Source organism: Episyrphus balteatus, chromosome 4, assembly GCF_945859705.1.
Source record: "Episyrphus balteatus chromosome 4, idEpiBalt1.1, whole genome shotgun sequence".
NCBI classification, from domain to species: Eukaryota; Metazoa; Arthropoda; class Insecta; order Diptera; family Syrphidae; genus Episyrphus; species Episyrphus balteatus.
Window position 1 is genome coordinate 60237191 of NC_079137.1, and position 24410 is coordinate 60261600.

General features: G+C 32.8%; 4 protein-coding genes across 4 annotated transcripts; 1 reads left to right on the forward strand and 3 right to left on the reverse strand.

The window, feature by feature from the left end:
- Positions 1-414: 414 nt before the first annotated feature.
- Positions 415-2992, reverse strand: LOC129919294 (larval serum protein 1 gamma chain-like). Its single transcript, XM_056000149.1, has 3 exons — positions 2839-2992; positions 2650-2777; positions 415-2587 (listed from the first exon to the last, which is right to left on the reverse strand). The coding sequence occupies exons 1-3, from the start codon at positions 2921-2923 to the stop codon at positions 473-475; spliced, it is 2328 nt and encodes a 775-aa protein (XP_055856124.1). The 5' UTR covers positions 2924-2992; the 3' UTR covers positions 415-472.
- A 4468-nt stretch (positions 2993-7460) lies between these two features.
- Positions 7461-10182, reverse strand: LOC129918661 (larval serum protein 1 beta chain-like). The gene is made up of 3 exons (XM_055999288.1): positions 10033-10182; positions 9841-9968; positions 7461-9772 (listed from the first exon to the last, which is right to left on the reverse strand). Exons 1-3 carry the CDS (start codon positions 10112-10114, stop codon positions 7655-7657), a joined length of 2328 nt encoding a protein of 775 aa, XP_055855263.1. The 5' UTR covers positions 10115-10182; the 3' UTR covers positions 7461-7654.
- Positions 10183-14652: 4470 nt separating this feature from the next.
- On the forward strand, positions 14653-17306 carry LOC129919416 (larval serum protein 1 gamma chain-like). Its single transcript, XM_056000284.1, has 3 exons — positions 14653-14803; positions 14868-14995; positions 15058-17306. The coding sequence occupies exons 1-3, from the start codon at positions 14722-14724 to the stop codon at positions 17176-17178; spliced, it is 2331 nt and encodes a 776-aa protein (XP_055856259.1). The 5' UTR covers positions 14653-14721; the 3' UTR covers positions 17179-17306.
- A 4019-nt stretch (positions 17307-21325) lies between these two features.
- Positions 21326-24037, reverse strand: LOC129919042 (larval serum protein 1 beta chain-like). Its single transcript, XM_055999848.1, has 3 exons — positions 23877-24037; positions 23687-23814; positions 21326-23633 (listed from the first exon to the last, which is right to left on the reverse strand). The coding sequence occupies exons 1-3, from the start codon at positions 23956-23958 to the stop codon at positions 21528-21530; spliced, it is 2316 nt and encodes a 771-aa protein (XP_055855823.1). The 5' UTR covers positions 23959-24037; the 3' UTR covers positions 21326-21527.
- Between the last annotated feature and the right edge of the window lie 373 nt (positions 24038-24410).

Sequence of the window (24410 nt, forward strand, 5' to 3'; positions counted from 1 at the left end):
TATGAAGTCAGGAATAACATTTCTACCTACCCCACGTATTTTTGTTGTTGATGCATATTCAATTATTTTAGATATACAATATGAAATGGGTCAGTAGAGGAGGGTGGTAGACTATCTTCTATATATTTAGGTATTTTCATGATAATTGAATAAATATTGTCTTTTTTTAATAAAGGACTTTTTTTGGAGCTGCAAAAGAGTTCTTATAGAAGCATTATAGGGTAAATTTTTTTAACAATAAACAAACTGACCAGAATAAATGAGGTTAGAAGAGCATTTTTAAATTTTATTTTATTTCGACAAAAATGCCTTTAAAAAACCTCTTATTCTAAGAAAGGCGTTAACTTCTACCATTTCTTCCAAATTTCAGATTCCAAAATAAGTATTTCAACTGTTTTTTCTTAGCAATTTATTCAGATTCCATCCATCACATAATTTCTACAACTCTAAATCATACCTTAAACCTATTTATCTATACATAATATTCATAGTCGAATTTTCCATAGTTTTCATACTTCATTGGATAGTACCTCTCCAAATTGTCCATATGATAAATCTTGACACTCTTAAAGTACATATTTGGCACCAAAAATTCTTCAAAGTTTTCAATTTTCCTATCCAAAGGATATCCCATTGGCATATTATCAACACGTCTTACTCCTGAACCAATTCCAGCCAAATACGAAGGATCATATTTCGAGTATTGTTCATAATCAGCATTGTATGGACTAACAACAAAGAACATTTCCATTGGCATACCACTGATCCATCCACGTGGCAACATCAAACGGTCTGGGAACATTGAGTGTGATTCAGAAATGTTCATGTTCATTTGGTGTTTACCATCATAACACTTCATCAAGTAATTGTAAATTTCTGTATAAGAAAGTGGATCACCAGAAGCCCATTCGAAATCATTCGAGTCTCGTTTGATAAGGTTCTCACCCACAACCAAATCGACAAGGAATTCATCAAGTTGCATGTAATTTTCACGGTTCTCACTCAAAATCATCTTTCTACCATATTGATCGAATTCAGGAGCCATGTAAATACGAACAACAGCCTTTTGGACCTTGTCAGACATAATCTTCAATTTCATGTCGAATACATCGTGGTTTAGACGCATTTGACGAGCCATTAAAGCCTTATCCCAAACGTATTTACCATCTTGGAAGATCATTTTGTCATTCAACAAAGTTGTAATGTCCATGTCGGTGAAATCAAAGTATGTCATAAGTTTGCTAAGTTCAACATCAAGGATTTCAACACCTGGAAGGAGCATTTCTTTGCGTGTATAAGCTGGAAGTTGGTTCTTGAACATGTAGAATTTGTTTACCATCATTTTGAAGAGTTTGAATGATAGTGGATCACGGAGCATTGTTTCGTAGTTCATAAGGACATTTGGCATTATCATCAAGCTGTTGAGATCATTTCCACTGAGGTACATGGAAGACAACATCCACCAGTAGCCCAAGATTTGTCTGTCTAAAACATCCATGTTTCCTTGCATCATATTTCCGATATGTTCAATGGCTCCGGGAAGAGTAAGATCAACAATAGAACCGTCCCTCAAGACGAATTTTCCAGACTCAATGATATCATCAATTCTACGTTCAACATTCATGATCCTCTTCAACAAATCGACATTTTGGTAATATTCCAATTCGTAGTAGTTCTTCCTGACTGTGAATCCGTTTCCATTGTGGTACATAAGTTGTGGATTGTAACCAGTTTTGACCAAACCATACCAAGAAAGAGTGTTGAATTCACCAAGACCGTTCGACAAACGTTCAGCGTAGTAACGAGCCAAAAGCTGTTGAATGTTGTAAATGAATAATTCACCACGACGATCTTTGTCCAAGTTGAATTCCTTGCCGGACAACATTTTGGAATAATCCAAGTTCATGTAGTAGAACCAAGCATTCAAGCCAATATCTTCGGTAAAGTAACTCATCAAAGAGTCTTCGTTCATCATTTCAATATCACGAGTGTAATCAACTGGCAAGTAAATCATTTTCAAATCACCATAAAGCGAATTCAACAAGGAATCGTTTTGCATTAGCATTATTCCATCACGAATTGTGCGGTTTTTCTCCATTTGCCAACCTTCACCAAGACCCATTAGATTCCACCATTGATGGACCTTCCAGTCTCTCATGTAAAATTGATTTCCAGACATTTCGGTCATGCGATCTTGATCGTAAATCGATGCCATTTCTTTTTTAAGCATCATTTGTTTGCTGAATGCATCGTAGTCGAATTTTTCAGCGGCCATTATGTATTTACCGTTAAGAAACATGCTAGGGAGGATTTCGTAGATCTGGGGCATAATGATTCCTTGCATATCGGAACGGTGGATGACAGCCATGGTCAAGCAGTAGACGAACATACCTTCGTTGACATTCATACGAGCCCATGCGACGTTCTGGACGAACGTCTCAAAGTCCTTGGCGTAGTAGAAGAAGTTGAAGAGACCTTCGGCTTGGAGCATGTGGATGGGTTGCATTACACTGAAGAATTCTTTTTTGGGTAAGAGTCCACCAATTTTGTAGGATTGATAGAATTTCATCATCGATTCGTTGTATTTCTAGGAAATATTTTGACAAAATTAAGTTTGAATATCAGAGAATTCTTGAAGATCTTCCTTACCACATAGTGACTCTTGTCGTTGATCAATTTTCCACCAAGTTTGATCCATTCTTCCATCAAAAGATCATGATCGACACGAAGTAAAATTTCAAGGATAAACCTTTGTTTTTCCATCATAGTCTTGTCAGCTAAATAAAAAGGTAGTCAATTATATCAAAAGGACTTGTCCTGAATTCAAGATCTTCTTACCAATTTTTCCTTCGAAAGAAAATATGCTAGCTGACTGTACGGCCACTATGGCCATACAGGCAACAATGAGGACGGCTAATTTCATTATAACGATTTCTAAGGATTTGGATGATGTGTGATACCAAATCCAAAAGACTTAGTACTGTGCTTTATGCTTGGAGATCATGGCGTTTTTATAGAAATCTGATGTTGTTTATTCCCGAATTTCACAGCGATAAACTTTGTTATGTTTCACGAAAGAGAAATGCTTTCGGTATACTTTCATTATCATTTATTAATGTTGCTTGTTTGATCTTTGATTTTTAATTATTTTTTGCAATAACATTGTATAGAAGACTATTTGGTTTTATTTCTAATTTCTTATCACCTAAATTCGAAAACCTAAGTCTTGAGATTAGTCTATAGGTATGATATCACAAGTTAATGATTAATTCACCTTACGGTTTATTTTTGATTTAATAAACATTTTGTGATTTAAACTTAAAATTAGAATATAAGGGCCAAAATAGTGGATAAAAAGTTGTCCCTTTGGTTGAATTTCATTTTTCTTGAAGAAAAAGTACAAATTAGTAGAAAAACTATATTTTGAGTTATAAAATTAACATTATTTAAATTTACAAGTTTGAAATCTAAATTTGGATTGAATTGTTTGCAAACACTGGTCTGCAAAATTTAACTTTTTTTTCTCCTTCAAATAATTTTTTGATATTATAAAAGATTAGACTTTCCTGAATCTAAATTTGCTTTCAGAAAAATTCTATCAGGTACCATTTTTGTAAAAATGATTTTTGAAAAATTTGGGTAGTTTCTAAAAAATCACCCTTTTAGATTCATTTGAACTTGTATAAAATTAAAATTATTTGTTGCATTGAACTCAAATTTGGAGGACTTATTCCTCATAATATGACCTATCGATTGATACCAAATATGTCTTTTTACATTAATGTTTACTCATATTTTAAAATACTGATTGACAAAAAATGTAGAAATATCGAAATCCTTCACTTTTTAGAAAATCTTACATGAACAAAAAAACCTTAATTAAGGAAAATGTAAAATATCAGCAAACATTATATTTAAAAATTCAAATATGTAAAAAAAAAAACCATAATAAAATACATCAAACAAAATTTGTATGTGTTTTGTAATTTTATATGCTATTTTTCTATTTAGAAATATCTTATTTGTAATAAACCATTCGATAAACTGCCTTGAAAAGCTTCAGATTTGTTTCTCCTAGAAATAAAAGTATACTTTTCTTATAGTTTTTGATGTGCTGAGTTAGAATCCGAAGGATTTTCAGATATTCGCATTAAAGTATCACAAAATCAAGTTTTTTTTAAATAAATCTCAAAAAAAAAAAACTACTACATATATCTCAAAAAACCCGAGCTGACTGAAATTTTTTGAGTTCGGATTCAAAATCAGCACACTAAAGTCCATTAGAAAAGTATACTTTTGTTCTAATGAAATTTTTTTTCTATTCTAATGAGAAAGATATATTAATTTTTAATTTTTTTTCTTTATAGTAAGATATGCCAAACCTACTAAACTTTCTTAAATTAAGATATCTCGGAGAAGAAAAGAGATATTGAGAAGATTGAAACTGAATTTGAAAGATAAAAATAAGTTCTTTCATAAACCGTTACAATTTTAATTGAAAAAAATTAAATTATGCCAAAATATTTCTTCGCAAACAGCAAAAAAAATTAATTTTTGAGATTTTCTAACGGGAATATCTAAAAAAAACGTGACGTGCTAGGTCAATTCTGACTTCGGATTCGGAATCAGCATACAAAAATCCTTTAGAAAAATATAGTTATATTTAAAGGAGGATTTCCTTGCAGACCAGTGAAATCAAAGTAACATTGTGGTTGATTTTTGGTAATAAACAACTATTAAGAATATTTAATTGAAATTAATTTTTCTGTGATTTAAATTCCGAGGAGACTTTCGTTGTTCCTATAGTTTTAAATAGGAATATCAGAGAGCTTAGTTATATGATTTTACAAATAAAACTGAAATTTGCAGTAAAGTCATGAATATAGAAATATCATTCAAAACATCGCACAGAGGAGTATTTTGGTCGAAAAGCTGGACAAAAGTCGATTTTTGATTGAATTAAATTTTTTACAAAGCGGATGGTAAATATATGTATGTACATGGGCTCATATTATGCACTTCTTTTTTTTTTGGTAAAGTGTTTGGTAAGACAAAAAAAAGTCAGCTGTTTATTTTCTGGAATTTTTTTGTAATTTTTGGTGATTTGGTGAGTATTGTTAAGAGATTGATTGTGAGCGAGTGTGCTTTCAAACATAAAAGAAAAATAAAATTGCAGGTTTTGAATAATAATTAAAGAGTCGTTTTGGAAATATTAAATGTTTTTTGTTCAATTAAATGACAGTGGGAAAAGAGTCTGCCACATATAGATATTTGTATTGCTTTTTTTCAAGTCTAAGTGCTTTGTTAAAGTATACCCTATTATTCTGCTTCGATACATTGATTTATGATAACTTTGACTATTCTTTTAATTTAATATCAAAAATTTGGGTGCGAATTTTTGCGATTAACAAAATAATTTGCGAATGAAATTTTCACTTTGAGTAAAAAACACTCATACGTTCTACGTTTTTTTTTACTTGTAGTTAACATTTTCCAGAAATTTTTGTTATTGAACTTGATGCATTTGCACTAAGCCTTAACACTGGTAACACTGGTCGGCAAAAATAAAAAAAAAGTCGGGAGCAAGAACTTTGCAAGGTGATTTTCATTGACTTAAGTGTGCTGAATTCAAAACTGTTTACAGTTTTGTTCTATCACGTCTGGTTTTTGAGCTATACTCATCTCTATTTTCACTATTAAGTCTCAAAAACTATTTCCTTAAAATGTTGCTTTTTAAAATCCAAATCAGAAGTAGCAAACTAGAATTTGGATCAAAAAACCATTCATTATATGTACTAAGGTTTTGATATATCATAAATTTGGGTTGGGGTCGAAATTCTGTGTGTTGCAAAATTCTGTATTCAAAATACTGTATGCCAAAATACTGTATGTCAAAATTCTGTATGTGCAAAATGCTGTACGAACAAAATTCTGAAAGTCAATATTCTGTATAGCAAAATTCTGGTTGGTCAAAATACTTTATTTCAAAATTCTGTACATCAAAATTCTTTTTTACAGCATTTTTACAGAATTTTGAAATACAGATATATTTAAAAGAGGGTTTACTATGAATTTCTAAGAGATCAACTTAATAAAGAGGCAAGCTTCTAATGCTGATTAATCTAGGTACTTTATTAGGAGCTACGGAAAAAAGAGAGAGAAAACAAAACTACACTTATTTAAAAAAAAAACAATCTGAATTAAATTGTTAAATTGTATAAAATTACAACTTTACTGTCAATAATTATATTTAAAGCTACTATTTCGTGTTTTTTTATCAAAGGAAATTTCTTTAAAAATACTGTATTGAAAATACAGTATTTTGCCGTACAGAATTTTGCAAAACAGAATTTTGCAAGTCAGTATTTTGTTCATACAGTATTTTGACGTACAGAATTTTGTATTTACAGTATAATGACGTACAGAATTATGGTCTTACAGTATTTTGACCCTACAGAATTTTGTCGTACAGAATTTTGACAAGCAGAATTATGACCCGCTCCCCATAAATTTCTTTTTGCAATATCTTTGAGAAAAAAATTAATTTTGGGGAGCGGGTCATAATTCTGCTTGTCAAAATTCTGTACGACAAAATTCTGTGGGGTCAAAATACTGTAAGACCATAATTCTGTACGTCATTATACTGTAAATACAAAATTCTGTACGTCAAAATACTGTATCAACAAAATACTGACATGCAAAATTCTGTTTTGTAAAATTCTGTACGGCAAAATACTGTATATAAAAAAAAAACGATATTTTTTTACAGCATTTTTACAGAATTTTGATATACAGTATTTTGCCGTACAGAATTTTGAAATACAGTATTTTGACCAACCAGAATTTTGCTATACAGAATTTTGACTTTCAGAATTTTGTTCCTACAGCATTTTGCACATACAGAATTTTGACATACAGTATTTTGGCATACAGTATTTTGAATACAGAATTTTGCAACATACAGAATTTCGACTCCAACCCTTAATTTTGAAAAAATGTGAAATATATTTAGGACAATAAAATATTGCGTTTTGAAATTGCATAAGAAGATTTGCAAACAAATTTTTTACAGTGGTTTAATTTGATGTCAAATTTACCCAAAAAAACGCGTTTTTGACCTGTTTATATTCAAGTATTTCAAAAACGTGACGTGCCAGTGAAATTTTGACTTCGGATTCGGACTCAGCAGTCCTTTAGAAAAGTATGGTTTGGTTCTAGCTCTATTTTCGTTGCCGACCAGTGTAATTACTAATTATAAGCACCTTAAGCTTGTTGATCATCCAGTTTCACTTCAGTTAAAATGCTGAAATTGTGTTTTCCCATCATCTTTTAAAGCTGACGCCTAACACAAAATCAACTATCACCTTTATTTTTAAATGAAAACGACGAATTCAATAGATGTCAATAAATTGAACATTTAAATGCTGATTGCAAATATAAAAAGTAAAAAGACAAACAAATTATTTTTCGTTAAATCGTTCACAGTTTTTATTTGCATTCTATAATTAATAACAACGAGAATCATTGAAAGCTCTTATCTTCGATATCAAGTCAAAATTTGGACCACACACACAAAAAGTACAGCCAAAAATTGTCCATCATATATATTATTAACTCTACGCGTTACTCTAGAATCTATACTCTACACAATTATCTACAACATATTGTAATCAAAAGTACCAAAATTCTCATATTTCATTTGATGTTTTTCAAATTTCTCCAAATGATAAATTTTAACATCCTTCCAGAACATATTTGGCACCATCATATCACTCATATTTTCAATCTTTCTATCGAATGGATAACCAAGTGGCATGTTATCAATGAAACGTGAGCCAGATCCAATTCCACACAAATAACTGCGATCGTATGTCACTCCCATTTGTTCTTCCATCATTTTGTATGGACTAATCATAACAATCATCTTCATTGGCATACCCTTAACCCAACCACGTGGCAAGACCAAACGAGCTGGGAAAGCACAATGTGGCTCAGCAATGTCCAAACGAAGTTCATTCTTATCTTCCATAGCCATCATAACCATTTTGTAAAGTTCAGCAAATGTTGTACGATCTTTGCTAGTCCATAAGTAGTCTTTCGATGATCGTTTAATCATATTCTCTCCAGCAACTAAGTCGTAGGTGAAGGCATCGATTTCCATGATGTTTTCACGATGTTTCATCAAATCAATCATACGACCGAATTCATCAAACTCTGGAGCCAAGAATGTACGAATAACAACCTTTTGAGCTTGTTCCGAATTAACCATCATCTCAACAGTATATGGCTTGTGGTTCAAACGCATTTGTCTAGCCAACAAAGTCTTATCCCACAACATTTTTCCACTTCCATTCTCATTCATCAAATTGTGACTCATCAAATTGGTAATATCAAAATCGACCAAATCAAAGTAAGTCATCATTTTGTCAACTTTCACATCCTTAATTGTGACTCCTGGCAACAAAAGTTCCTCATGTTTATAAGATGGAATCAATTTCTTGAAACTCTTCAACATAACCATGGTCTTCTTCAACAATTGATAGTATAGTGGATCACGCAATTGAGTCTCGTAGTTCAACATAACATTTGGCATCACTGTCATAGCTTCATATTGTTCACCAGCAAGATAAACACTAGCCATCTTCATCCAATAACCAAAGAATGCACGATCAACCATATCCATATTTCCTTGCAACATGTTGCCAACAATTTCAATTGACTCTGGTTTGAACAAATCAATACTAACTCCTTCGAGAGTCTTGAATTTTCCATATTCAATAGCATCTGTGATACGACGTTCCAAATTCATGATCTTTTGTAAAAGTTCCAAATTCATGTGTGATTCAATTTGCCAGTAATTCTTGCGCATGGAGAAACCAATACCATTGTAGGCAATCAATTCGGGATCATAACCCATATCAACATGTCCGTGCCATGAGAGTTCACTGATTTCACCCATTCCATGGGATAAACGTTCCATATAATAACGGGCCAAAATTTGTTGAACATTGTATAACCACCATTCACCACGACGATCCTTGTTCAATGGCACCATTTTGCTGTCAACAATCATGGAGTAATCCATGTTCAAATAGTACCAGTATGCATTCCAGCCTAAATCTTCAGTCAAGTAGGTCAATTTGGATTCTTGGTTCATGATTTCAATGTCACGGGTGTAATCAACTGGGGTCCAGATCATCTTCATGTCATTCCAAATAGCTGTCCATTTGGAGTCGTTCTTCAATGAGTCCAAATCTTCACGACAAATGCACTTATCTTCCAAATGCCAATCTTGTTCAAGACCCATCAATTTCCACCATTGCCACATTTTCCAGTCCATCATGTGGTATTGTCTGTCATGGACACTCTTCATGTGTTTCTTCTCGAAAATTGAGAGCCATTGTTTTTCATACATAATTTGCTTGTTCCATTGTTCCCAGTCGAATTTTTCAGCTTGCATTATGAGTTTGCTGTTGAAGAACATTTGTGGGAAGATTTCATAGATTGATGGAAGAATGATTCCCTTCATGTCTGGACGATGGATGACGGCCAAGTTCAAGGCGTAAACAAACATTCCTTGGTTACAGTTGATTCGGGCCCATACAATGTTATCGATTAAAGTTTCCCAGTCTTTGGCTTGGAAGAAGAAATGGAAGAGTCCTTGAGCTTGTTGGATGTGATATTTATTGACAACACTAAAGAATTCATCTTTGGGTAAAAGTCCACCCATTTTGTAGGTTTCGTAGAACATTTTCATGGAATCATCGTAAACCTGTTCGAAATAAGTTGGGTTTCACAAAAAAAATTCTGGGATAAGACGTCTGTTAGTTAAGAACTTACCAAATAGTGTGATTCATCAACAATTAGTTTTTCTCCATGTTTCATCAATTCATCGCGCATCAAAGGTTGGCCAACATGGCGAAGGATTTCGAAGAAGAACCTTTGTTTTTCTAAAAGTTCTTTATCAGCTGGAAAGTAGCCATTGATTTAAAGAAGACCTTTTAAAATATTTTTTTTTTTTTTTAAACTTACCAATTTTAACATCCTTTTGTAAAGGACTTGAATGAACAGCTACAGCTGCCAAACAGGCTAAAAGTACTATTGTCAATTTCATTGTAGGTAAATGCTTCTTAGATTCCCAAGTCTTCTAAAAGAGCATAGACTAGACTGCCTTTTGAAATGAAATTGTGAAGCTTTTATAGGTCTCTGAATGTGAGCTCAAGTATTTTTGTTACCTGTTATGTGTTGTGATAAGAAAGAAATATTTTTGCTTAGAAACACTTGTGATTTCTTTGTTTTGTTGAAAAAACATAAATAGCGGTGGCAATGCATATGGAATCGAAATGCATATCTTGAGGTTAAGAGGTTATAAAGATTTGGTAGCTTTTGTTTCGTTATTTTTTTTAAAAAATTGCATTCAATTAAAAATAGGTACGTGGATTGATAACCCATCAGGAATAGGTCATTGAAAATGAAATAAATGAATAAAAAATCGAAGATCAGCAGCTTTGAAAAATAAGAAAAAATATTGATATGCAGGTGATTATTAAAAATAAACTTTGATTTCTACTGGAAATTACTGACTATAAACTAATATATAGAAGTGCTATTCAATCTAATATTAAAAACTATTCTGTTATTGATAAATAAAAAAGGGGCTTGTTTTACTGTTGATACTAATAACACTACCGTATGGTAGTGTCTTATGTCTGTTTCAAAGGCTTCTGTATCGAAAGTTCAATAACCAAAAAAGGTATAAAATGGAAAATTATATTGTCGAAAGTTTAAAATTGAAGAAGTAATCCCATTTTTTTACAATTGACTTAAAATTTCTTCAATTTATATAGATTTGTACTTTTAACTTTACCGAAATTCAGTCCTTTACTAAGAGCTTAACAAAGTAATTTTTCATTTTTTCGAAAAAGAAAAAAAAAATAATTAAGGTATTTACAATCAAAAATGACGTTCCTATTCCATTTCGGAAATTACAAATCATAGTATTTGTAAAAATGTCAACAAAGATTAAAGCTTAGTAACACATCAGTAATCAATGAAGGCCGTTTGTCATTCTTATCTGTCGCCTGTCAGTCTGCTCAACAATTTCTGACTAAGTTCTATTTATAAAGGCCTATCGATTTACAACCGGGTTTTTTCAGTATCAGTTGAACGGAATTGTGTCAAAAAAAACTGGGCGAACTGTCAAGTAAGGATCAATGACTTTCATTTTTATGGTTCTTCCGTAAAATTTGTCAGCTGTAGCTATGTATATTATCAAAGTTTCTCGGTGGGGAAACGAAGGAGTTTTTGTTGATTAAAATTGTTATGGGTCTGTAAGATCCCTTCACTCCACCAGCTTTCTATAGGTCCCTAAAACTTTAACTAGATAGAGATGATGTTTTTCAAATGAAATTTAAAATTTTATAAGCTCTTTGAGTGATGGGTAGAAACTTATCGGAGCTTATCCTTGATGTAAGATGAGGTTTTCGAAGCATACGAATCCACAGATTTCCTTTTCACTATTTATTGTTTGAAATCAAACTTGATGAAATAACATTAAACATTTGTTTTTTTTTTTCTTTCTCACTTCTTCTTCCGTTTTAAAGCCTATATTTTCTTACTAACAAAGTAAAAATAATAATCGATTATTAAAACGAAGTTATTCGGTGCAGGGTCAAAAGTCCAGAATGGACTTACAACCCACCCAAGTGGGTCAAAAGTTCACACAAAATTCTTGTGGACTTTTGGCCCATAGATTTAATAACCAATTAGAAAAGCAAAAATTCATAATGCGGCTGAGTTCTCATATTCTAATTTTCTTCGCAATATCTCTCCAAAACATCAATTTATAAAAAAAAAGTGATCAAATAAATATCTTTTAAATTCGAGTGAGTTTTAGAAAATTACTTTAATAACTATTCAAAACTGAAACAATCGCCAATTTTCGAAAGTTTCTTCAATAAATGTTCAATTAGTGTTATGAAATTGGTCCAAGTGAAATAAGACCAACTTTCAAAAATTGGTTTTACTTCAATTTTCACTATTTATAAAAATACAATTATTTAAAAGCTTTTTAAAACATTTGAATAAACATTGAATACATTAAAAGAAAAAATCCCGTTTTGGCAATTGTATGATACAGCAGGGAAACCGACGAATTTACGAATACCAGAGTTACGGGCGACAGAGTTACGAGCGTCAAAGTTACGCGAAACCGAAGTTACGAAAAACTAGAGTTACGAATTCTAAAGTTATGTTATTTTTGGGTTGGCAACAATTGCGAGGAACGAAATGGAATTATGGAAATACAAACAAGAGATTAACATTTCTCTCATTGGTCAGAACTAAATGAGTTAAGCGAAAATGGGTGTTATTTAATCTTGTCAAATTTTGATTGGATAGGCATATTTATACATATGGTTTTGTTTTTGTGAGAAGATCACAAAAACGTTGAAATAGAAAAAAAAAACATAAGTATACTTATGTAAGTTTAGGGGACATAATTGAAATTAACTTCTTATTTCTCCAACTAATATTGCACCTACGTATTTTTTTTTCTATTAATTAATATAATTATTCATAGCGTATTTTGTAATACCCGCTTTGTATATCTATTTTGTTCAAATCGAGTTTTGACCCAGCAGTTTGTACCACCCCCAAATTTTTTTTGCTCATTCGATAGAGAGGTAGGTAAATATTATAACCCTAATTTTTCGCACTCGTGAAATTTACCTTTTGGCCGCCATTTTGGATTTTAGATTTTATTGAATATCTCGACTTCTATTCATCCTAGGGATGGTGATGGTGTAGACAATTAAATTTCGCGATATTCTGAATATTAAAAAAGTTACAAGCCAAAAAAGTAAAAAGAAAAAACGAAAAAAAGAAAGTTTTGAGCATTTTTTATCAAAATTTTGAAAAAACCTTCCGAGAAAAGATTAACATTCTCTACAACTCTGATATACAACTTTTTGTATCGCTTTTTTTTAACAGTAAAGTATAAACTTTTGTATTTATAGCGATATAAAAAAAAAGTTGTATAGCAGAGTTGTAGAGAATTTTAAGGTGAGCAATATTTTTACGGAATTTTTTTCCATCATTTTGATCAAAAGTGCTCAAAACTTAAAAATTTTCATTTTTTTCGTTTTTTTTTTTACTTTTTTGGCTTGTTACTTTTTTAATATTCAGAACATCGAAAAAATGTTCTTAACATAAAAGATGCAAAATTTATCTAGGATGATCAGAAGTCAAGATATTTAATAAAAACTAAAATCCAAGATGGCGGGCACCTAATTCTCTATCGAATGAGCAAATAAAATTTGGGGTTGGTACAAACTGCTGTGTCGCCCATATATGAACTTCATAAATGCACTGGACTATATCAAGTTTGAAGGAAATCACTCTACTAATGAAGGCTGTCGTAGCTCGAGGTAAATACCGACAGACAAACGGAATTGCGGAACCAATTGCCATGTCTGATTGTTATCTCGGGTCCGATTTTTTTTTTAACGAATCTTCAACTTGCAATATATAGTACCAACAAGTAAAAATGGTAAGGCCGTTTAAAAAAAAAAATGATAAGATACTCAAAATCTATGTAAGATTCTAAAATAAAAAATAAAAAAAGTTTTCAAAATGTATTCAAAAATTATTAAAAAAAAAAACTTTTTTGATATTATCAAATTTCTGGTTCAAAAAAGTTAATATTTAAGTGATGATAAATTTTAAAGTTTCAACCTAGCCTGAAAAAAAAAATAAGAAAATAGACAACTCAATTGTTCCAAAGGGCAAAGTACTTAATGAAATTGTATATGCTCCCAGACGCCATCTCTTGTTACTTTGTATTGTAAATTTCTTACTGCGGTAACGTAATTTTTTTTTGGCAAAGATAAGGTAATCAATTTCGAACTTCGTTCAAAGTCTCTTTCTGACAACTTTTAATTTTGTATTTGACTTTCAACATTACAGTAGAAGCTATTCTATTACTTGGACCTTTTTTTATAAATTTAAATTTATAATTTTTTTTTATTTAAGTTTAACAACAAGCTGTTTCAAAAAATTAAACGTGGCATTAAAAAAATATTCCTGGCTTTAGATTCTAATTTAGTATACCAAAAACTCTTCCAAAAAATAGACTTTGATGTTCGATCTTAAAAAATTTTTGATTTTTTTGGCCAGCATTAAAAACATAAACCCATATTTATAATAAACGTTAAAGTTAAACTCTTGGCTTAAAACTTTCCATTATGTACCTGGTAAACATTGGATGGAAAAATACCTTCCACTATTTCTTTTTTTCTTTTTCAAAATAACAACTAAATAAAGTTTTAATAACTGATAACTAAAAATCTGTTTAGAAAAAAAAAATAAAATAAAAACTCTCATGATTGCCCAATCTAGCCTTCTGTCCAAAAGATCCATTGCAAATCTTTAGGTGACGACTGTATGAGATAATGAAATTTAGAAAAAAAAAAAAATATCAAGTTCAAGGCTCACTTATAATATTCTAGAAGATGAACAACATTTTATGATTATGATAAGCAAACAATATATTTTCAAGGACAACATTTTTGCAACGATGCATAGCTTATCATCAAAATTCTGACGAAAACAAAAAATCAGGTATTCTCGGGGACTATAAGTAGCTCGATGTTTGCTTAGGAAAAGGTAGTAGTCTTTTGGGATTCTGAGACGCACATCTAATCCTAAATTAAAGTTTTAACAATGAAATTAGCTGTTTTCATCGTTGCCTGTATGGCCATATTGGCCGTACAGTCAGCTAGCATTTCTATTGATGGAAAAATTGGTAAGACAAACCTGATTTTTCAGAAAAGCCTTCCTGATACATTTGACAATTTTTTTTTTTTCAGCTGACAAAACCATGATGGAAAAACAAAGGTTTATTCTTGAAATTTTACTTCGTGTCGATCATGATCTTTTGATGGAAGAATGGATCAAACTTGGTGGAAAATTGATCAACGACAAGAGTCACTATGTGGTAAGGAACATTATAAAGAATTCGTTGATATTCAAACTTAATTTTGTCAAAATATTTCCTAGAAATACGACGAATGGATGTTGAAATTCTATCAATCCTACAAGGTTGGTGGACTCTTGCCCAAGGGAGAATTCTTCAGTGTCATGCAACGCATCCACATGCTTCAAGCCGAAGGACTCTTCAACTTCTTCTACTACGCCAAGGACTTTGAAACATTCGTCCAAAACGTCGCATGGGCCCGTATGAATGTCAACGAAGGTATGTTCGTCTACTGCTTGACCATGGCTGTCATCCATCGTCCCGATATGCAAGGAATCATCATGCCCCAGATCTACGAAATTTTGCCCAGCATGTTCTTGAACGGTAAATACATTATGGCTGCTGAGAAATTCGACTATGATGCATTCAGCAAACAAATGATGCTTGAAAAGGAAATGTCATCAATTTACGATCAAGACCGCATGACCGAAATGTTTGGTAAGCAATTCTACATGAGAGACTGGAAGGTCTACCAATGGTGGAACTTGATGGGTCTTGGTGAAGGCTGGCAAATGGAGAAGAAATGCATGCTCCGTGATGGTAACCCACTGTTGAAAAACAACTCCTTGTTGAATTCGGTTTATGGAAACTTGAAAATGATGTACATGCCAGTTGACTACACTCGTGATATTAAGATGATGAACGAAGACTCTTTGATGAGTTACTTTACCGAAGATATTGGCTTGAACGCTTGGTTCTACTACATGAACTTAGATTACTCCAAAATGTTATCTGGCAAGGAATTCAACTTGGAGAAAGACCGTCGTGGTGAATTATTCATCTACAACATTCAACAGCTTTTGGCTCGTTACTACGCTGAACGTTTGTCGAACGGTCTTGGTGAATTCAACACTCTTTCATGGTACGGTTTGATCAAAACTGGTTACAATCCACAAATGATGTACCACAACGGAAAGGAATTCAGTGTCAGGAAGAACTACTATGAATTGGAATCTTACCATAACATCGATATGTTGAAGAGGATCATGAATGTTGAACGTAGAATTGATGATATCATTGAGTCTGGAAAATTCGTCATGAGGGACGGTTCTATTGTTGATCTTACCCTGCCCGGAGCTATTGAACACATCGGAAATATGATGCAAGGAAACATGGATGTTTTAGACAGACAAGTCTTGGGCTACTGGTGGATGTTGTCTTCCATGTACCTCAGTGGAAATGATCTCAACAGCTTGATGATCATGCCAAATGTTCTCATGAACTACGAAACAATGCTCCGTGATCCTCTATCATTCAAACTTTTCAAAATGATGGTTAACAAATTCTACATGTTCAAGAACCAACTTCCAGCTTACACACGCAAAGAAATGCTCCTTCCAGGTGTTGAGATCCGTGATGTCGAAGTTAGCAAACTGATGACATACTTTGATTTGGTTGACATGGACATCACCACTTTGTTGAACGACAAAATGGTCTTCCAAGATGGCAAATACGTTTGGGACAAGGCTCTAATGGCCCGTCAAATGCGCCTTAACCATGAAGTATTCGACATGAAATTGAAGGTTATGTCTGACAAGATTCAAAAGGCTGTTGTTCGTATCTACATTGCTCCTGAATTCGATCTGTACGGCAGGAAGATGATCATGACTGAAAATCGTGAAAACTACATGCAACTTGATGAATTCCTTGTCGATTTGGTTGTTGGTGAGAACTTGATCAAACGTAACTCCAACGATGTTGAATGGACTGCTAGCGATCCACTTTCATATTCTGAAATCTACAACTACTTGATGATGTGCTATGACGGTAAACACCAAATGAACATGAACATTTCTGAATCACATGCAATGTTCCCAGACCGTTTGATGTTGCCCCGTGGATGGATCAGTGGTATGCCAATGGAAATGTTCTTCGTCATCAGCCCATACAATGCTGATTATGAACAATACTCGAAATACGATCCATCATACTTGTCTGGAGTTGGTTCAGGAGTGAGACGTCTTGATAACATGCCAATGGGATATCCTTTGGATAGGAAAATTGAAAGCTTCGAGGAATTCTTTGTGCCAAACATGTACTTCAAGAGTGTCAGAATTTACCATGAGGACAATTTAGAAAAGTACTATCCAATGAAGTATGAAAACTATGGCAAATTCGACTACAACTTTGATAAATATGTTTAAGGTTTAATTATGTAAGATAGATGTTTTTTTTTTTTATTTATATAGAATTGTGGAACTCGCTTTTTTATAAGAGAAAAAAAAATGTTAACGATAAATGGCATTCGAATAAATATTTACGAAAAATTAAACTAGATTGTATTGATTATTTCTTGGCTTGAAATCTATCAGCTTATGGGAATTTAAACTATGATCTCGAACTAGTTATTAATATTTGTTGCATCATAGCTGAGTAATAAACAAAAAGTGAGTTAGGTCATTTGTCTAATGATAAGACCCAGTGATCCTCCTCTATTTAAATAGAGCTTCTTATCAAGCTCTTAGCGATGAGTGATGTTTAACATTAATTATTATTAGTTTTGATATTGATTAAAATTCAAGACATCTGTTTGGTTGATAGCAACATTTAGACGTTATTTTTTAGGCGATATCAATAATAGAACATTTTCTAGAGTATCTTTTTAAAGTATAAAAAATAGTAAGTTTTTTTTTAGTGTACATTGAGCTTGTTGGTCACCCCTTTCTAAGTCTGTTCTAAAAGTTTAAATGTAACAAAATACAAGCTTTTTACTTTTATCTCAAGTACTGAATGTTTTTGACAAAAAAAATGATTAACAAACTTTCTGCAAAATATCTTTCTGTGAAATTTGCATAGATTATTCACAATTTAAATGGTGATCCCAAAAGTATGCAATTGTTTTGAAATAATGAAATCTGTCAAGCATATTTATGAAGACTTTTTAATGAGGACTTTTTACTACATGAAGACACAGTTTTCACCCTCTGAAGTTCTCATACATTATGAAGACTTTTTAATGAGGACTTATTACTTCATGAATGCTCACTTTTCACTCGCAGAAGTTCTCATATATTATGAAGACTTTTCAATGAGGACTTTTTACGTCATCAATGCTCACTTTTCACTCGCTGAAGTTCTCATACATTATGAAGACTTTTTAATGAGGACTTTTTACTTCATGAATGCTCACTTTTCACTCTCGGAAGTTCTTATTCATTATGAAGACTTTTTAATGAGGACTTTTTACTTCATGAAGTTCTCATTCATTATGCAGACTTTTCAATGAGGACTTTTTACTTCACTTTTCACTCGCTGAAGTTCTCATACATTGTGAAGACTTTTTAATGAGGACTTTTTACTACATGAAGAATCAAGTTTCACTCCCTGAAGTTCTCATTCATTATGCAGACTTTTCAATGAGGACTTTTTACTACATGAAGAATCAAGTTTCACTCCCTGAAGTTCTCATTCATTATGCAGACTTTTCAATGAGGACTTTTTACTCCATGAATGCTCACTTTTCACTCGCTGAAGTTCTCATACATTATGCAGACTTTTCAATGAGGACTTTTTACTACATGAAGAATCAAGTTTCACTCCCTGAAGTTCTCATTCATTATGCAGACTTTTCAATGAGGACTTTTTACTCCATGAATGCTCACTTTTCACTCGCTGAAGTTCTCATTCATTATGCAGACTTTTCAATGAGGACTTTTTACTTCATGAAGTCATACTTTTCACTCCCTGAAGTTCTCATACATTATGAAGACTTTTTAATGAGGACTTTTTACTCCATGAATATTCACTTTTCACTCGCTGAAGCTCTCATTCATTATGCAGACTTTTCAATGAGGACTTTTTACTTCATGAATGCTCACTTTTCACTCTCGGAAGTTCTCATTCATTATGCAGACTTTTCAATGAGGACTTTTTACTACATGAAGGATCAAGTTTCACTCCCTGAAGTTCTCATTCATTATGCAGACTTTTCAATGAGCACTTTTTACTCCAAGAATGCTCACTTTTCACTCGCTGAAGTTCTCATTCATTATGAAGACTTTTTAATGAGGACTTTTTACTTCATGAAGTCATACTTTTCACTCCCTGAAGTTCTCATTCATTATGAAGACTTTTTAATGAGGGCTTTTTACTGGGATCGGGTCAAAATTCTGGCTTCAAAATTCTGCTTTTCAAAATTCTGCTTTTTTAACGAAAATTCTGTTTTTCAAAATTCTGCTTTTTTTGTATTCTGCTTTTCAAAATTCTGCTTTTTAAAATTCTGCTTTTCAAAATTCTGCCAGCATTATAATTGAACAAAAAAATTCTGCCAATTCTGTTTTTTTTTTATAGCATATGCGCTGACTAAAGAAAAATACACCTCATTAATGTAATTCAACATTAGTACTTTCCTAAATTTTTTTGTTTAAGTGTCGCAAATATTTTTTAAAATGCATAGACTGACTTTCTTTCAAATAAAATCTATGTTTAACTTATTGGAACCGATGTTGTTTGATACAAAATATTCCTTTTCTTATTCAAATTTTTGAATATTCATCTTTATTTGATAAATTAAAAAAATTTTAATTATTTTCGGAAATGTATTAAAAACCTTTTCTTAATATTTTCAAATTTATTTATTTATAAAACAAAAATTAGTTTGCTTTCAAAGAATGACAAATTATGAAGGTAAGTAATCAAATAAGCAGAAAATTTTTCAAGAAGACGATTTTACAAATTTTTGCAAAAAATTAAAAAAGGGTTTGGAAAATGTTAAAAAGCGCGCGCTTTTTAACATTTTCCAAACCCTTTTTTAATTTTTTGCAGAATTTTGAAAAGCAGAATTTTGAAAAACAGAATTTTGAAAAACAGAATTTTGAAAAGCAGAATTTTGAAAGCAGAATTTTGTAAAGCAGAATTTTGAAAGCAGAATTTTGACAAAAGAATTTTGACCCCGGCAGAATTTTGACCCCAACCCCTTTTTACTTCATGAATGCTCACTTTTCACTCTCGGGAGTTGTCATTCATTCTGCAGACTTTTTAATGAGGACTTTTTACTTCATGAAGTCATACTTTTCACCCTCTGAAGTTCTCATACATTATGAAGACTTTTTAATGAGGACTTATTACTTCATGAATGCTCACTTTTCACTCGCAGAAGTTCTCATATATTATGAAGACTTTTCAATGAGGACTTTTTACGTCATCAATGCTCACTTTTCACTCGCTGAAGTTCTCATACATTATGAAGACTTTTTAATGAGGACTTTTTACTTCATGAATGCTCACTTTTCACTCTCGGAAGTTCTCATTCATTATAAAGACTTTTTAATGAGGACTTTTTACTTCATGAAGTTCTCATTCATTATGCAGACTTTTCAATGAGGACTTTTTACTTCACTTTTCACTCGCTGAAGTTCTCATACATTGTGAAGACTTTTTAATGAGGACTTTTTACTCCATGAAGAATCAAGTTTCACTCCCTGAAGTTCTCATTCATTATGCAGACTTTTCAATGAGGACTTTTTACTCCATGAATGCTCACTTTTCACTCGCTGAAGTTCTCATACATTATGCAGACTTTTCAATGAGGACTTTTTACTACATGAAGAATCAAGTTTCACTCCCTGAAGTTCTCATTCATTATGCAGACTTTTCAATGAGGACTTTTTACTCCATGAATGCTCACTTTTCACTCGCTGAAGTTCTCATTCATTATGCAGACTTTTCAATGAGGACTTTTTACTTCATGAAGTCATACTTTTCACTCCTTGAAGTTCTCATACATTATGAAGACTTTTCAATGAGGACTTTTTACTCCATGAATGCTCACTTTTCACTCGCTGAAGTTCTCATTCATTATGCAGACTTTTCAATGAGGACTTTTTACTTCGTGAATGCTCACTTTTCACTCTCGGAAGTTCTCATTCACTATGCAGACTTTTCAATGAGGACTTTTTACTACATGAAGAATCAATTTTCACTCCCTGAAGTTCTCATACATTATGAAGACTTTTCAATGAAGACTTTTCACTCCATGAAGGCTCACTTGATGACATTTTACTCCATGAAGTCAGACTTTTCACATTCCGAAGTTCCCATCTATTATGCAGAATTTTCATTCAGGACTTTATACTTCGTGAAGGCTCACTTTTCACTCGTTGAAGTTTAAATTAAAATACCTTTACTTTTTTTGCCAATTTTTTGCGTTTTCATAAGATAACTTATATCTTCCAATCCGATTAGCAAATGCTTGATAATAATAGTATTAAAATAAGCGTCACCCTTTTCATTCAAAGTGTTAGATGAAAGCACAATGAAAAACATTATAAATTTAGAAATAAAAAACATAAATTTTCTTCAAATTGTTCGTGACAATTTATTTCATTGCAAATTCTATACAAAATAAAAGCTGATTCAAAAATAAAACCAACCACAACAAAAAAAAAATACAAAAACAAAAAAAGTTAAAGCTATTTAAAAAGGACAACAATTTATCACATCACATTTTCCGAAGCCAGTTCGTTTCCAGAAATCCATCTTAAAGTTTTATGAATTAGTAATTGTAATCGAAGTTACCATAGTTTTCATACTTGTATGGATAGTACTTGTCAAGTTTATCCTCATGGTAGATCTTTACATTCTTAAAGTACATATTTGGCACATAGAATTCTTGAATATTTTCAATCTTCCTATCGAACGGATATCCCAATGGAAGGTTATCCAAATAACGATCTCCATAACCAATTCCACAATTGAGATTTGATTCGTATTTAGGAACATCCTTTTGTTCACCATTGTATTGACTGATGATAACAAACAATCGCACTGGCATACCCTTAACCCAACCACGTGGCAGAGCTAATCTGTCTGGATATGAGCAATGAGCTCCACTCACAACATAAGGCAATCCTTGTTTACCTTCGTAAGCCAACATCACGAATTTGTACAATTCGGTGTATGACAAACGGTCATTAGTATTGTAGTGAACATCCTTCGAACTGCGTTTAATGATACTCTCTCCAGCGGGTAAGTCATAAGTGAAAACATCAATTTCCATAAAGTTTTCACGGTAGCTCAATAAATCAATCTTGCGGTCATATTCATCAAATTCAGGTGCAATGTAAGTACGAACAATAACATTTTGTGGTTTTTCAGATTGAACCTTAATGTTGTAGTTGTATGGAATATGGTTCAAACGCATTTGACGAGCCAATAGAGTCTTGTCCCATACGAATTTACCATCGATAAAGACCATCTTTTCGTTCAACAAATTGGTAATATCAAGATCGACCAAATCGAAGTAGGTCTTCAATTCGCTCACTTCAACATCTTGAATCTGAACACCGGGAATGATGAGTTCTTCACGTTTGTATGATGGCAATTGGTTCTTGAATTTGTAGTAAACTTGAATGATTTTCTTGAAGAGAAGGTATGAAATTGGATCACGAAGCATGGTTTCGTAGTTCTGAAGAGCATGGGGCTGTACTGTGAATGCTTCATATTGACCACCACTAAGGTAGACGTTAGCAAGAGCGTACCAGTGTCCGAAGAAGTTCTTGTCCATGACATCAATGTTTCCTTGCATCAAACTTCCAATATAATCAATAGATTCAGGCTTGGTAAGATCGATTTCAACACCGTTTTTGGTGACGTACTTGCCAGTGTCAATAATATCCATGATTCTTCGGTAAACTCCAACCAAACGGTTAGCCAATTCCAAGTTCTGGTATGATTCCAATTCGTAGTAGTTCTTTCTGTATGTAAATCCGTTACCATTGTAAGCAATCAATTGTGGGTCATAGCCGGTCTTGACCAAACCGTACAACGAAAGTTCATCAATTTCACCCAAACCGTTTGAAAGACGTTCCATGTAGTAACGAGCCAAAATTTGTTGAACACTGTAGATCCACAATTCTCCACGACGATCCTTGTTCAAGTTGTATTCTTGTCCATAGAGGTAATCGGAATAATACATGTTCAAGTAGTACCAGTAACCGTTCAAACCAATGTCTTCTGTAAAGTAACTAAGTTTGGATTCTTCGTTGAAGATTCCAATATCACGGGTGTAATCGACTGGTAGGTAGTAGGAGTTCAAGTCCTTGAGAATTTCTTGGTAAACCGGGCTGCTTGTGTACTCCTTGATATTGCTACGGAGGAAACTTTGTTCTGCGACATAGAATTGTTCATCCAAACCCATCAATTTCCACCATTGCCATGTCTTCCAGTCCTTCAAATAGAACTGTTTGGAGTTTTCGACGTAGGTGTCTTGATCATAGATTGATTTCAATTCCTTCTCAAGCATGATTTGTCTGTTGTACACATCCGAATCGAATTTCTCTGCCTGGTAGACGGACTTGGCGTTAAGGGTCATTTGTGGGAAGATCTCATAGATGGATGGAAGGATGAGGCCCTTCATGTCGGGGCGATGGATGACGGCAAGAGTCAAGGCATAAACGAACATACCCTCGTTAACATTCAAACGAGCCCAAGCGATGTTCTGCACCAATGTCTCGTAGTCCTTGGCATAGTAGAAGTAGTTGAAGAGTCCTAGAGCTTGAAGAGCGTGATACTTTTGTACGGCGCTGAAGTATTCTCCCTTGGGAAGGAGACCACCAACCTTGTACAAGTCGTAGAATTGGATCATGTTCTTTTCATATTTCTGAAAAAGAAGAGTGCTAATTGAAACAGAAGGGAAAAAGAAGTAAATTCTACCTGGTATTTCGATTGATCATTGATCAACTTGCCTCCAAGCTTGATGTATTCTTCAAATTGAAGAGGATCTTCAACACGGTACAAGATTTCGAACAAGAACTTTTGTTTTTCTAAGTAAGCCTTGTCAACTGGTGAAAAATTTTATTATTTATTTTATGTTTCAGAGTTTTTGGAAAAAACAAACACTTACCATCATAATTAAGGTCCTTTGGAACGCTAGCTGCTAGGCTAACCACAGCCACGCAAGCTAATATTGCCAGAGTTAATTTCATTGTAGGTATTACTTTCACTGTTTCCAAGTTATGCCAGTTTCGTTTGCCAATTGCCAACTGTCTTCATCAAGGATCAGTCTGGTCTTTATATACCTAACAAGTGGTCCGTCCACACCTTAATTTCTGAAGGTGTGATAAGACTTATTTTTTTATTGTCTCATTATCTTCTTTTGCAGAAGTATACCCCGATTACTAATTGAATGGAACGAAATAATAATAATAATATTGCTATCAGACTTGACCCGATGATCTTCTTTCTCCCCATCAAGACTCGCATCTGTTTTTTCGGTTTATGTATAAAAAAAATATGTCTATAATGAGACTTTTGCCGTCGATCATAATGGTCTTTATATTATTGTTATCATTTTGCCATTTTGTTGTTAAGCCTGAATTTTGTTTGTACATTTTTTTTTTTTTTTTTGTCATAAAGGTCTTAACGTCATTTAGTGGAA

Bases quoted from the DNA above. Each gene is read 5' to 3' on its own strand.
- LOC129919294 (XM_056000149.1), bottom strand. From the start codon at position 2,923: ATGAAATTAGCCGTCCTCATTGTTGCCTGTATGGCCATAGTGGCCGTA. The intron at 2,778-2,838 runs GTAAGAAGATCT...CTTTTTATTTAG, and splicing joins TTCTTTCGAAGGAAAAATTG to CTGACAAGACTATGATGGAA. The intron at 2,588-2,649 runs GTAAGGAAGATC...AATATTTCCTAG, and splicing joins ACGACAAGAGTCACTATGTG to AAATACAACGAATCGATGAT.
- LOC129918661 (XM_055999288.1), bottom strand. From the start codon at position 10,114: ATGAAATTGACAATAGTACTTTTAGCCTGTTTGGCAGCTGTAGCTGTT. The intron at 9,969-10,032 runs GTAAGTTTAAAA...GCTACTTTCCAG, and splicing joins ACAAAAGGATGTTAAAATTG to CTGATAAAGAACTTTTAGAA. The intron at 9,773-9,840 runs GTAAGTTCTTAA...TATTTCGAACAG, and splicing joins TTGATGAATCACACTATTTG to GTTTACGATGATTCCATGAA.
- LOC129919416 (XM_056000284.1), top strand. From the start codon at position 14,722: ATGAAATTAGCTGTTTTCATCGTTGCCTGTATGGCCATATTGGCCGTA. The intron at 14,804-14,867 runs GTAAGACAAACC...TTTTTTTTTCAG, and splicing joins TTCTATTGATGGAAAAATTG to CTGACAAAACCATGATGGAA. The intron at 14,996-15,057 runs GTAAGGAACATT...AATATTTCCTAG, and splicing joins ACGACAAGAGTCACTATGTG to AAATACGACGAATGGATGTT.
- LOC129919042 (XM_055999848.1), bottom strand. From the start codon at position 23,958: ATGAAATTAACTCTGGCAATATTAGCTTGCGTGGCTGTGGTTAGCCTA. The intron at 23,815-23,876 runs GTAAGTGTTTGT...ATTTTTCACCAG, and splicing joins AAAGGACCTTAATTATGATG to TTGACAAGGCTTACTTAGAA. The intron at 23,634-23,686 runs GTAGAATTTACT...CTTCTTTTTCAG, and splicing joins ATGATCAATCGAAATACCAG to AAATATGAAAAGAACATGAT.